The sequence below is a fragment of the Mastomys coucha genome, unplaced genomic scaffold (genome assembly GCF_008632895.1).
Source record: "Mastomys coucha isolate ucsf_1 unplaced genomic scaffold, UCSF_Mcou_1 pScaffold21, whole genome shotgun sequence".
Taxonomy (NCBI): Eukaryota; Metazoa; Chordata; class Mammalia; order Rodentia; family Muridae; genus Mastomys; species Mastomys coucha.
In genome coordinates this window covers 101,573,174-101,586,178 of record NW_022196904.1, presented here as the reverse complement: position 1 = coordinate 101,586,178, position 13,005 = coordinate 101,573,174, and the positions used below count along the sequence as shown (strand labels likewise).

The window sequence follows — 13,005 nt, the reverse complement described above, 5'->3', positions numbered from 1 at the left end:
CAACCTACCTCCACTTCCTGAGTGCTGGGATTACAATGCAAGCACTGCGGCGCCCAGTTTCCCAAGGCTGTGGATTAAACCTAGAGGTTTGTGCTGCTAGGAAAAACCTGAGCCATATCTCCAGCCAATAAAAAGACTAGATTTCAAATACAAATCTAAATCACAGGATCTTCCTGTAAGGGTGGGAAGGTCTCAAGAGACAGGGTCCTGTGCTTGACGCCAGCTATGGGGAGCTGAATGGCATACTCCCTTGAGATAAAGGGAGTATGCTCAAGAACTTGTTCTCTCTTGCATGTATGCCACTGTGGCACCTGAACCTTGGACGAACAGGAAATCCCAAGGGATGGTATCCCAGGATCCTCCTCTGTAGTGAATAGGGCCCTGGTCCCTGTGATAGCCAAATGTCATTCTACAAAGAGCAACCGAGCTGGCTTCAGAGAACATCCCCTCCTGCTGCGGCAGGTTGGAGGCCCTGAAAGGAATGTTCCAGGCCACTTACCATACATTTTGCCTTCGTCTGATAAGATGATTTTCCTCCTCCCACATGGCGGATAGATAGCCAGGGCCTCCTGGAAACTCTGCTCAATATCAGGACTCCAGACACCCTCCGCGTCATTGTCAATCGGTTTATCTGCCGAGTCACTCATCCTTTCCATGTTTTCGGCAGGGCTCTCGCTGCCGCTCCAGCTGCTGGGCTCAATTTTGGCGGTTGGGTTTTCCAAGCCGAAGCCTGGAGCCTTTTCAAGAAAACAAACCTAAAAGAGAAACCATAAAATCGTGTAAGGCTGGGGGCGCCATCAATATACTGTTCCTGCAAGCTGCACAGTAGGTTTGCAGGTCAGAATGGGCAGGTCAGAGTGTTCTGTGGACAGTAATTCCTGGAGGAGAACAAGGAATTCTGAGATCCCAGATGATTTTGTCCGCTGTGTGTCATGTTAAGTACCCTACAAAAACATTAATAGCCAACTGAAGTTGGGTAATCTTCCTAGATGAGAGAAAATTCTCAGCAATGATGGCCCTCACTCTGAGCTACCCATCTGCAAGACTCGTGGGAAAACCTGGTTGTTGGTTTTTTGGTTTTTTTTTTTGGTTTTTCGAGGCAGGGTTTCTCTGTGTAGTCCTGGAACTCACTCTGTAGACCAGGCTGGCCTCGAACTCAGAAATCCTCCTGCCTCTGCCTCCCAAGTGCTGGGATTAAAGGCATGTGCCACCACTGCCCGGCAGGAAAACCTGTTACTAAGTGCCCATACTTTACAAAAGACCTGTATTCAAGGACAGCCAAGTCCCCATAGCAGAACAAGTTTATAAGAAAATAAAAGATGTCCATCTCACTCTAAAAATTGACAACTTAGGTGAAATGCCAAGCCATCTCAATAAAGGTCATCAAGATGCAAGGGTGGGAGACAAAAGAAATGAAGGCACTTTAGTGCTGCAGACCTTGTCCTACTGAGATGCGATGCCAGCTGACCTAGACCTTGGCATCGATCTTTGAGGATACTACCCTGTGGAGTCAGGTCACTGGGTCCTACATGCTAAGCCTGCATGAAACAGAGACCACTCCTGTTCCCTCCTACACCTACTATTCTTGTGGAAATGTCCCACCCCTTTGGGGCAACAGCAGCCCTGTAACATACTCTGAATTCCTGATTACATGAAAATTATGGAGTAATCTTTTCATAAGTTTTAGGGCAATGAAGAACCACAAGAAATATTTCTCCAAGATGTAGATGCATCCCCCCTTCAATTATACACGCCCCCTACAGTCACAAGGAGATAAGCTTCTAAACAAATGGCTTGACACCAACCTGAAAATGATCAAATCCAGTACTCCCTGCTGGTTGCACCCTAACATATCAATATTGCTTTGTGAAAACCACATCAGATCATTAATGCAAAGGACTCCCCAAAAGAAGGAAGGAGAAGACCTGCTCCTGGGGAATGATGGGAAATGAGCCACAGTGTGCTGAGCAGGGAGGGTCTCATGTGATGCCTGCTGCTCCCTTACATCACTGCAGTATTTCATTCAACACAAGAAAGCAGAGGAAAGCATGTCTCCATTCCAGGGCACTGTCAATTGAGCAGAAACCTGAGTTTCTGCCCTTGCCTCAACCAACTGCATCCTCTCTCTCTCACCTGTTCTCCCCAATCTGTGGATTTCAACAGACCCCCAGGGACAGAAACTCTGAATATTATGAAATCCAAGTTCTAACTGATGGGTGTAGCTTTGGGCTCCTCACCTTGATTTTCTTCAATTTTGCAGCATTTGCATTAAAGAAAAATTAGCATGCTTAGTTTCAACTGTTACCTCCAAGCCATCATTCAGAGAACATGTCAGCAAGATACTGACAGCCCCTTACCAACACTTACACAAGACTTCAGAATATGCCAGTGTCGAGGTATAAATTATGAAACAAGAAAGGGTTTTGTGACTGGCCTCAAGATGAACTCTGGGTGCCTGCCTCGTGGGCCTTTTGAATTTCTTCAAGTGATTACATTTTGGGTTGGGATCTGAGAGTTCTATACAATTTGAGCTAAGTTGTAACTACCATAGTGATTGCTTACTGGAGAAATTACGAGAATGGGAGGGAATGCTTTGATAGTGGCTAGCCTCTCCCCCAACAAACAAAACAATGCACACAACATGTAAAACCATAGGCCAAGCCAGGACAGATCACAGTGCCATGAATTCACTCAAGGAAGCTGTATTTAAAGATATACATAAGACATGTAGGTGCATGACCAGTACAGAAAAGGGATGGAATTCAGCACATTGAGGGCTGAGGGGCCTAGGCCCTTCCCAGGCCTGGGAAGAAGGTTTTTTCCCAACCAAAACTAATGTCTCCAGAAGAATACATACCCAAAGCTTCCACCCAAGGTCTTAAGACAATCTCCCCAGCTGGTCACACAGGCTATGCTGGAAGATTACCAGTGGGAGGACACTCACGGGTTCCTTAGCACCTTCCACCATCACACTAGTGTGATGAAACAGGGCAATTAGGTCGAAAGCCACTTCTTCCACTGACTTTAACATGTTCATCCCTGAGGGCCTAGCCATCCTTTAGGTCAGCTTCTCCTCCAGACCCATTTCCTATGGCCTGACCAGCCCTTAGGATCCTTATGGGCCTTCTTAATTCTGCTCACCCTTCACCAAGGCATCTGTAATCACAAGGGAGGGATCAGCTCACCTCCGTGATGCTCAGAAGTAGATTACATGGGAAGGAAAGTCTGTCCACTAGCCAAACTGTCCAACAAGAATGGCCTCATTCGGAAGACTAGCAGTGAAGTCTTTCTGACAACATTCAAGTTGCTTCTAAGGCTAAGAATCACACACATTAATTGATCTATCCACCCAGGATACACAAACACAGCTCTAAATACTGCCACATTTTGGTTCAGCAAAGGGAAGAACTTCTTGTAACTGGGTCTACTAGAGCTCAGCGGGATGGAGTTACCTCCTCTGGACATGAAACAGAAAACACCAGATACAAAATCTAGAGCTACTCAGGCCCTTGGTTTTACAACCCAACTGTAAGATGAGCCTCTGTATGGGCAGAGAGTTTCCGATCACAAGGCTGGTGGGGGTTGGCTGAGAAAACTCCCCATACTAGATACCAAAATAACCATGCTGGCATTCCACTCCTCGGCTCCAAAGCCACCTCATCCTAGAAACTGTCCTTGTCACTCTAGTGACTCTGAGAGTATCAGTCACATTTTACGAGCACCCTACATTTGTAGAGCTGGTTACTGCTCAATCTACCTTGATTTGAATGCATACAAAAAAAGCACCTGCTTATTACCAGCATTAAGATCTAATCAAGTCAGGCACAGTGGCACACGCCTGTCACCTCAATACTCTGGAGGTGGGGCTGGGAGGATCCTGAAACGAAGGCCAACCTGGGCTACATAGTGAGACCTGGTCTCAATCACCACCACCACCACTATCAATGCTGCTGCCACCGCCACTGCCACAGAATATAATGGATTTCACAGACTATCTGCAGAACTGATGTCTTTCTCTCCCCACACATCTTTTGAATGTCAAAGTCCAGTTTCCCTTAATTCAGAATGAAGAACTTTCTCCTCCCTCTGCAATTGAAATCTCCCCCAGCCTGTGTGTGTGTATGTGTGCACATGATGTGTGTGTGTGTGTGTGTGTGTGTGTGTGTGTGTGTGTGAGATACTCAAACTGGATTTAGAATCCAAACATGACACACTCACAAGCCACGAGACTCAGACTAAACTAATCTTTTTGAAGCTCAAGTTTTCACTTACAAAACAGAGATACAAAATTCTATCCTAATGCAGAAAACCAACGAGGGGAAAGGCAACTGCAGCATGATTGCCATGAGATTAAGTGAGATAAGAGGAAGAAGTCTGTCATCTGAAAAACCACGTGCCCTCACTCTCTCATCATCCAGTCTGTCCTCTCCAGACAACAGCATGTTATGAGGCCAAAATACCTACCAAAACAAAAAACAAAAAACAAAACAAAACAGGACATTGTCTCCCCTGAAAGCTCACTGAAGAGGGAAATCAATTCACAAAACATTCTCATCTTAGAAGTCTTCAGAAGACCAAAGAGAAATTTCAGATTGTTGACAACTAACTTCCTACTATCCACCGAAGATCAATCTTTCTCACAAATTAGTTTTCATATTCTTCTGGGCAAGGTGGTTCATTGTCTCCAAGGGAAGACTGTTGAAACCAACAAATGTGTAAGTAGTACATAGTGTGGAGGACCTCAGTTTCATCATGAACATCATCCAGTAGGCCCCTCATCTCCTAAAATGTCTTAGCCTGAGATACTTAAGACACAGCTGTTAGGAATAACCCAAGTAGCCTGCTAATTAGCTAGACAGCCACCGCCCATCATAGATATTCCTTTTCCAGAACCCACCAGGACATCAAGAAGAGTCACAAGAAAGGGAGGGTTGTCAAGAGCACACTTGACCCACACAGCCTATTCCAAGAGCATTGGGACAGAAGGGAGGGGAGAGCCAACATAGGCACTTCTGACACCAGCTCTACTCTTCATCAGGTGACATGTGACACGAGAAGGTGCTGTTTCCTTCACAGGTTCCCATGAGGCCCTCACCATGAAAACATCTTACCCCTTCATTAAAACCAGCCTTAAGGTTAATAAGTCACTGAGCATGAGGGTCAAGAAAATCCATAAACCTTGTTTTAGCCAATGTCTTAATTGTCTATGAAAACAAGGAAGGAAGCCAGTGTAAGAGGTGGACTTAGATGCCTAAGTACCCTGGACCACATCCCATGAACCTCAATGTCCACTGTTAACCACGAAGGAGGCCAGTTCATCCATCCACCCATCATCTTATGTTCCCACAGACAGTGCCTATAACAGAACTGTGTGTTATTATGCCCTTTAACTGCACCCCAGTGTACTTGACGGAAGGGGCCATTACACTCACCATAACATCTTCTTCACTTTGGTGATGACACAATACCGATACAGGAATGGACATCACTCAAGATGGCCTGAGCATGCTTTGATAACATGACAGCTCATCCCCCAAACTCATACTAACTCAATTTTCACTGAATAACAAATACTTAAAGAAACCACTGGGGTGGAACCTGGTGGTAGAGTGCTTGAATAGCAAACATTTTTGAGGTCCTGGGGTCATCCACAATACCACAAGAAAATAGGGGGTAGGGTGGTCATCATACTAGACACATGTCAAAGAAAAATCTACCAGTCATTATTACTAACAACTAGTAGTTATAAACAAGAGACAAATACGGTCTTGATCCTGCCATTCCATCATACACTTTATTTAGAAGAGCTTCTAACATTCTCCAGTTCCCTCTTCTTTGGACTGCCAGAAGAGAGTGAACTAGAAGACAGAGCCGTAAGGAAGGCAGGAGAGGGCAAAAATGATGTAAAGACCAAGTAGCCTGAGAAGTACCAGAAAGAACTTCAAAAAGTGGGGAACTAGTAAGGCTAACCTGAACGAGTGGGAGATCGGAGTTGAGGCTGGTAGAGAACTGATAAGCAAAGCAAGAGGTGCCAGAAGCAGGAGCCATTGAGGGAGGGTGGTGTGGGAAAGAGAATCACACAGAGAGGTATTTATAGCACTCAGCTTGACCACGAATTGGATAGCTTGAAGGTCACAGTGATCTTCACAAAGGCCCAGGTGTTTTATGTAAGAAAAAAGCTATACTCAAAAAAACAAAACAAAACAAAACAAAACAACACCCAAGGTGGCAAGGAACTTTCCTTCCAATGTAATCAGGCAGCACGTCTAGATACAATTCTACATCTTCCTAGGGATCCCAGGAGAACAACAACAACAAAGACGTCGGCAGGCCCTTCATCGCTGCTCTGCCCTTGGGCATTAGGCCCACCTCAGAAGAGCCAGAGATGGAAGTTGCCCTAAGTCAAGAGCTTCACAGAATCTGAGTCTCCTCTCCAGATGGTCATAGGCGTATCAGGCTGAACGGCCATCCTCAGTAGGCGGGAGGAAGGCAGTGCTGAATTCCCAGCTCTGTCCACAGCTGACATCACCACAAAGTCTAATTAATTCCTAATGAAGAGTGAGGACACTCACTGACTCACCTCCCTGGGCAGTGGGGAGGAATTTTGGGCACTAATGACAGTTAATTGCTTTTGCATATGTAAAGTGGGGCATGTAATTATTTTCCTATCATTTCAGACACTCACAAACCTTGCTAACAAGTGGCCTAATCACGTGAGGCTCAGCAGCCAGAGGGGTGGAACTAAAGACTATGTGTAATTGTCAGAGATGGCAGAACTCTCTAGAATGAAGCCACATCTCTGAAGCAATGTCTGCCACACAGCCAGCAGCAACAAGTGAGCCCTGTTTGGTGTCATGAGCTCCAATAAGGAAAGACTAATCATAATTACCCCTTTCAAAATTCACCTTTCTGTCCACAGAATCCTACCCTCATGGCCAATACCTCTTCACTAGTCCACCATTCCCTAGGGACCAACTAGAAGGCTTGACATTACCATCCTGAGATACTCCATTTCCTAGCTCCTCCAGCCCTGAGTAGATGTCCAGGTGACAGCTCAAGAAAACCTTTGACTGACTTTATATGATACAGCTCTTACCTCACTGTTACTGGTCGCTAAAGGAACTTCCACTCATGAACCACTGAGAACAGCAATCCCGTCCTTCCCTCCACCTCCATCTGAGGTGACCACAGTTCCTCCTTCCTCTGTAAATTCCTCAAAAAAGATGCAGCCACCTACCCAGTGTCAGGCAGTCTATCCCGCCCAGCTTCTGCAATGCAAAAACCTGACAGAAAGACACAGTGAACACAGTAAGATGCAGACAGCGGACTCCAGTCCAGAACCTCTAACGTGACAGTTAATACTGATTGTCACCTTGACAGGGTCTAGAATCACCTAGGAGAGAGATGGCCTGTCTGGAACATAAGTTGGGTTAACTTCGTGAGATGGGAAGATTCACACTAACCATAGACGGCCCCATCCATGTGCCTCGGTCCTGGACTGAGTAAAAAGGAGAAAGCTCGGCGTATTTGTTACTCTGTTTCCTGGCTGCAAACCTGGTGTGAGCAGCTGCTTCAAATTCCTGACAGGGTGCCTTCCTGGCCATGATGGGCTAACCCCTTGAAATGTGAGCCGTAAGAAACCCTTCCCTCCATAAGCTGTTTCTGCCAGCTATCTTGTCACAGCAAGAGAAGCGTAATGAATATGCCCAGTAGACAACTCTCCCTGAGAAACAGACTTCAACACAGACACAGATCTTCCTTCCAGCTCCAAGAGATGACCACAGCACCCATCAGCAGCCATCAGTGTCTTGAGAGGAAAACTAGTAGCCATGCGCAGAGGTTAACAGACAAAAGCCCAAGAGTACCTTCTGAATTCCAACAGGTCTAACAGATAAATGCTGTTGAGGTAGACAAGTCAACCATAATTCATGCTAAAAATAAAACACTAGTAAGATTAACACTTCTCAGGCAGTAACCTATATATAACCATAATCCCACTTGCTCAGAAACTCTGGTTCACTCTCAGGATATCTTAGCACTTAGTGGACTGGGGAGATGGCTCGGCCATTAAGAGCATGTGGTACTCCTGCAGAGAACCAGAGTTCAGGTCTCAACACTCATGTCAGGCAGCTCATAACCACCTGCACTTCCAGCTTTCTTTAAGATTCCAGAGTACCTGTACTCACACGTGCACACTCCCACACTGAAATACTCACAAACTGTTTTGTTTTTTTAAGATCTGAAAATAATTCCTATATTTATTTCTTTTAAATTGTTATTTTTATTGTTTGAGTACTAGTGTTTGTTTGTATGATATGTGTGTGCACTACATGCATGCCCAGTGACCACAGACTCCAGAAGAGAGTATCAGATCCCCTAAAAGTGAAGTTACCAACAGTTAAAAGCCAACATGTAGGAACTGGAACTTAGGTCCTTGGAAGAGCAGCCAGTGCTCAGAGCTGACAATACATCTCTGTAACCCAACAGCTCATACTTTAAGACATACCAAAATAAATATGTACAATGTACATCCCTCCATGGCCTCTGCATCAGCTTCTGCTTCCTGACCTGCTTGAGTTCCAGTCCTGACTTCCTTTGGTGATCAACAGCCATGTGGGAAGTGTAAGCTGAATAAACCCTTTCCTCCCCAACTTACTTCTTGGTCATGATGTTTGTGCAGGAATAGAAACCTGCACTAAAACACCTAGTGTCACTGCTTGCTGCCAGCCAACTTAATGGCATGTTGGCTCTGGACTCATACCAGATCCCAGCAGCTAACCTGTCCAAATGTGGGCCCAACATCCCTCCCCACCCCCCAAGTGATTTGGAAGGCCCACTCTCTGCATTAGAACTAGCACTCCCACTAAATGTGGGGGAACCATCCTTGCCTTTCTCTCCAGCTTCTGGGACTCACGCAGCATCTCTTTCTTTCTGGGCTTCCATCAGTACTGATGGTTTTGATGTACATGCTATGGAAAGGAAATCCACAGCTCATCTCTCATTGGATCATAAGTCAGACAACAAGGAAATCTTGAATCAAGGTGGCATTTTGAGCTATTGAATTAAGGAGCCCAGGCCCTGCCCCCAACACTTGCATTAGAATGCAAACATCTAGGCTCCAATACACCCAAAGGAAAAAAAACCTGCCAACAAGCTGAGATAATCAAGAAACAATCTGGCACTTCATACTCTTCTTCTTCTTCCCAACAAACACGGTTAAAACTCAGGCCACCAATTTCTTGAGGATCCGAGAAGACACCCTGACAGTTAACCTAAATCATGCTTGAGTGTTAATTTTGAGTCCTAAACACCTAGGGCCCAGAATCTGCTAGTGTGTGATCACTAGGACCTAGGGCAGTGGCCTTTAGGACACTAATGAAAAACGGAGCTAGATAAGGCAGTAGGTAAGACTTACCCGGTGCAATAAATCTGCACCCATGCAATTCTGAAGCCCAAGCCGAATGGCTTACGATGGCCTATATTAAAACTCCCACGTCAGGCACCATGGCACAGCCTGCAATCCCAGCATCCAGGAGGCTGAGGCCAGAGGATTCTGTGTAAGAGGTCAGGCTGGGTCACAAAGCAAGTCTGAGACCAGCTTGGATTACACAGTAAGTCCATGTCACCAAGGTATACAAAACAGAGCAGTAACCTCAAGGGTCCAGAAACACCCCAACCATTTGCACTGGAGTGTGTGAGAAGGGAGCATTGTGTTGATAAATGAATAAGGGTAATCAGTATCTTCATGACCAAAACAAACGACTAGTACCTCATAAGATACTCAATCTCAAAGACTTTAAATCTGAATTTCAAAAGCAAAATAATAAGACTTTGGAAGAAGGCCTAGAAGATTACCTTAACAAATCAAATTATTACTATAAAAGAATAAAATGAGGCTGGCAAGTTGGACCAGTAGGTAAAGGTGCTTGCAACCAAGCCCAATTCCCAGTTAACCTAAATTTAATTCCAAGGCTCAACACTAAGGACAGAGAGAACCCACTCCCAAGTTGTCCTATGACTTACATACCTGCTCAGTGGCATGCATACCTGTGTACATATACACAACAGACAGACAGACGACAGACAGATGACAAATAGATCTGAAATACTTGTGAGTGGGGCTGGAGAGATGGTTCCTTGATTAAGAGCACCCTTACAGAAGATCTGAGTTCAGTTCCCAACACTAGCCTGGAACTCCAGGTCCAAGGAGCCAATGTCCTCAGGTCTTACTGGGCACTTGTTTTCATGTACATAAAAGTAAATAAAGTTAAAAATATTAATACTAAAGAGAAAATGAGGCCAGAGATAGTAAATACTTGGGTCACTTGAACCCAGGAATTTCAAGGCTGGCTTGTGTAGAATCAAGCCTCAGAGGACTGGAAAGAGGGAAGGGAGGAGGGAGGGAAAAAGGGAAGAAAGGGAGAGAGGGAGGGAGGGGGGAGCGGTTAAAAGTAAAAACTTCCTTGTACTTCAAGAAGCATTAAGGAAATAAAATTCACCAGGCATGATGGATGCAGGCAGAGCTCTGTGACTAAGAATACCAAGTTCTTGACAGCCAGGGCTACACAGTAAGACCCAGTCTCAAATTTTAAAAAGACGCTACAGCTGCAAAGTCACACAACAGGCACTCATCTCCTTTTTACATAATAAATTCCTACCAAATAATAAGAAATCAGACAGCAAATCTGTATAAAAAAAACAAAGGGACAATAAATGAGAAGGTGTTAACATAACCTGGTTACTAAATACCTCCACAGTGAAGCCATGTGCCCCATGTAGAGTCCAAGGACAACTTTTACACTCGGGTCTCTTTCCATCATCTTTGAAGTCTTTCCTGTTATTTCTGCTTATGTACTTCATGTTCTGGGATAGTTGGCCCAGGAGACTCTGGATGACTTCTGTCTCTGCCTCCACTATGGGAGAACTAGAGACCAACTAGAGTTACAGAAGCAACCCACACATACATCTCATCAGGCCCTGCAGCAATCGCTTTTACCTACCCAGCCATCTTCTCAGTCCATAAAATAAAAGGCTAATGCTGACCAGTGCTGTCAAGGATGCTGAATGCCCAGAACCCTCACAGACAGCTGGTGAGAGTGTAAAGTAGTCCAAGCATTCTAGAAAACTCTTTGTCAATCACTATGTGCTACTAGAACTGACTCAATGCATACTTGCTGACTTGTCAATTAGTTTATTCATTCCCCTCCTCCCTCCCCCTCTCCCTCTATCCCTCCATCCCTCCTTCCCTCCCTTTCTTTCCTTCCTTCCTTCCCACACACCTCGCGGAAGAGGAGAGGTTCTTTGGAGGATGGGTATAAGAACGTTTACATGATCACTCATCACGGCAGCCAGAGATGCTCAGATTTTTATTAACTACAGGATTCATACATAGCCTGCATCATATTCATAAACTGAATGCTAGAAAAACCCACAGTCCAATAGGGTCCACGTTAATAACAGGCACAATTAAATGTCAGTCACTAAGATTGAGGCAGCAGCGTTCGTTTCAGGAGCTCAGGAGCCACCTGTGGCTACAAAACAGCTAAGAAATGGTTTTGCCACTGTGAAAGTTCTTCAGGATGTTGCTGCTACACAGTCAATTATGATGTTTAGTGGCATAAACCAGATACAAAGAAAAATCTCCTTTAGGCATCCATTCACAAGTTCAAACACTAACAGGACTAATCTGTGAGCCAGGTATAGTGGCACATGCCTGTAATTCCAACACTGTAAAGTTAAGAAAGTCTTCAAATTTAAGGTCAGCTTGGACATCATAGTGAGACTTTGTCTGTCTTTTAGAATAAGATAATTGAATTAAAAGAAAAGCCTAATCAATGTTATTAGCAGTGAGTAAAACAGCCCCACCCGGGAGCTTGAGGGTAATGGCGCATGCCCATAAGAGGAGCATAAATTCATATTTTATACTTGGTTACAAAGTAAATTTGAGCCAGCCTGGGCTACAAGAGACTGTCCAAAACAAAACCAAAAGATCCTGATATGTAAGTGTTCTCAATGGAAAAATACAGGGACTTGAAACTGATGACGCATGTACTTTTTCTAAGCATGTTAGTTACACTTCAATAAAAATCCTGGTGGGGGAGGGGAGAGCCCAGCCAAGCATGATGGCACATGTACCAAAGGTCACAAATTTGAAGCCAGCCTGGGCTATACAGAGAGATCTTATCTCCAAAGAAGGGGGGGGGGGGGGCAGTGAAGATAATGATGTGTATTTCAGGACCATCAGGACCTTTCTTACTCTGAGTTACTCAGAGTCGACTTCAGTAGTTCTGAGCACAATTGTTCTGACTGTAAGATATTAGATGTGTTGCCATGAGCACCCAAGGATTAGCAGAAGAACCATCCAGTGAGACAGGCACTGGTTCCTCCTCATTGCACGCACGTGCGAGCGAGCGCGCGTGCGCACGCGCGCGCGCGCACACACACACACACACACACACACACACACAGTTTTTTACAAAGAGCCTTAAAGAAAGGAAAGAGTGATCGGGTGGTGGTAGCGCATGCCTTTAATCCCAGCGCTTGGGAGGCAGAGGCAGGCGGATTTCTGAGTTCGAGGCTAGCCTGGTCTACAGAGTGAGTTCCAGGACAGCCAGGGCTACACAGAGAAACCCTGTCTTGAAAAACCACCAAAGAAAGAAAGAAAGGAAGGAAGGAAGGAAAGGAAGGAAAGGAAGGAAGGAAAGAAGAAAGAAAGAAAAAAAAAAGTGGAGGGGGAGGGAGGGGGAGGAGAGAGGAAGGAGGAGGGGAAGGGGGAGGGGAAGGGGGAGGAGGAAGGGGAAGGGGGAGGGGGGAAGGAAGGAGAGAGGCTTTAACCCTCCACTCCAGCTGTCAGAATGCACTGAACCACACTGGAGTGCCCCAGGCAAAGTGGAAGGCCATCTGGGCCTTCAAATTTGGGTTATTTCCTAAAGTCTACTTTGGTCCCCAATCCCTATCTCATGATTTATTTATTTGTGTACTTTAATTTTGCTGTTGTGCATTCTT

At 45.2% G+C, this 13,005-nt stretch overlaps 1 protein-coding gene across 14 annotated transcripts in view; it reads right to left on the bottom strand.

Annotated features, from left to right (window-relative positions):
* Positions 1–13,005, bottom strand: part of Tead1 (TEA domain transcription factor 1) — a 228,578-nt gene that overhangs the window by 149,075 nt on the left and 66,498 nt on the right. For all 14 annotated transcript variants that reach the window (XM_031387919.1, XM_031387922.1, XM_031387909.1 and 11 more), the window contains one exon: positions 500–755. In XM_031387919.1, coding sequence (XP_031243779.1) covers positions 500–656 — 157 coding nt within the window. In that variant the 5' untranslated portion in view covers positions 657–755. The remainder of the gene's footprint in view (positions 1–499; positions 756–13,005) is intronic.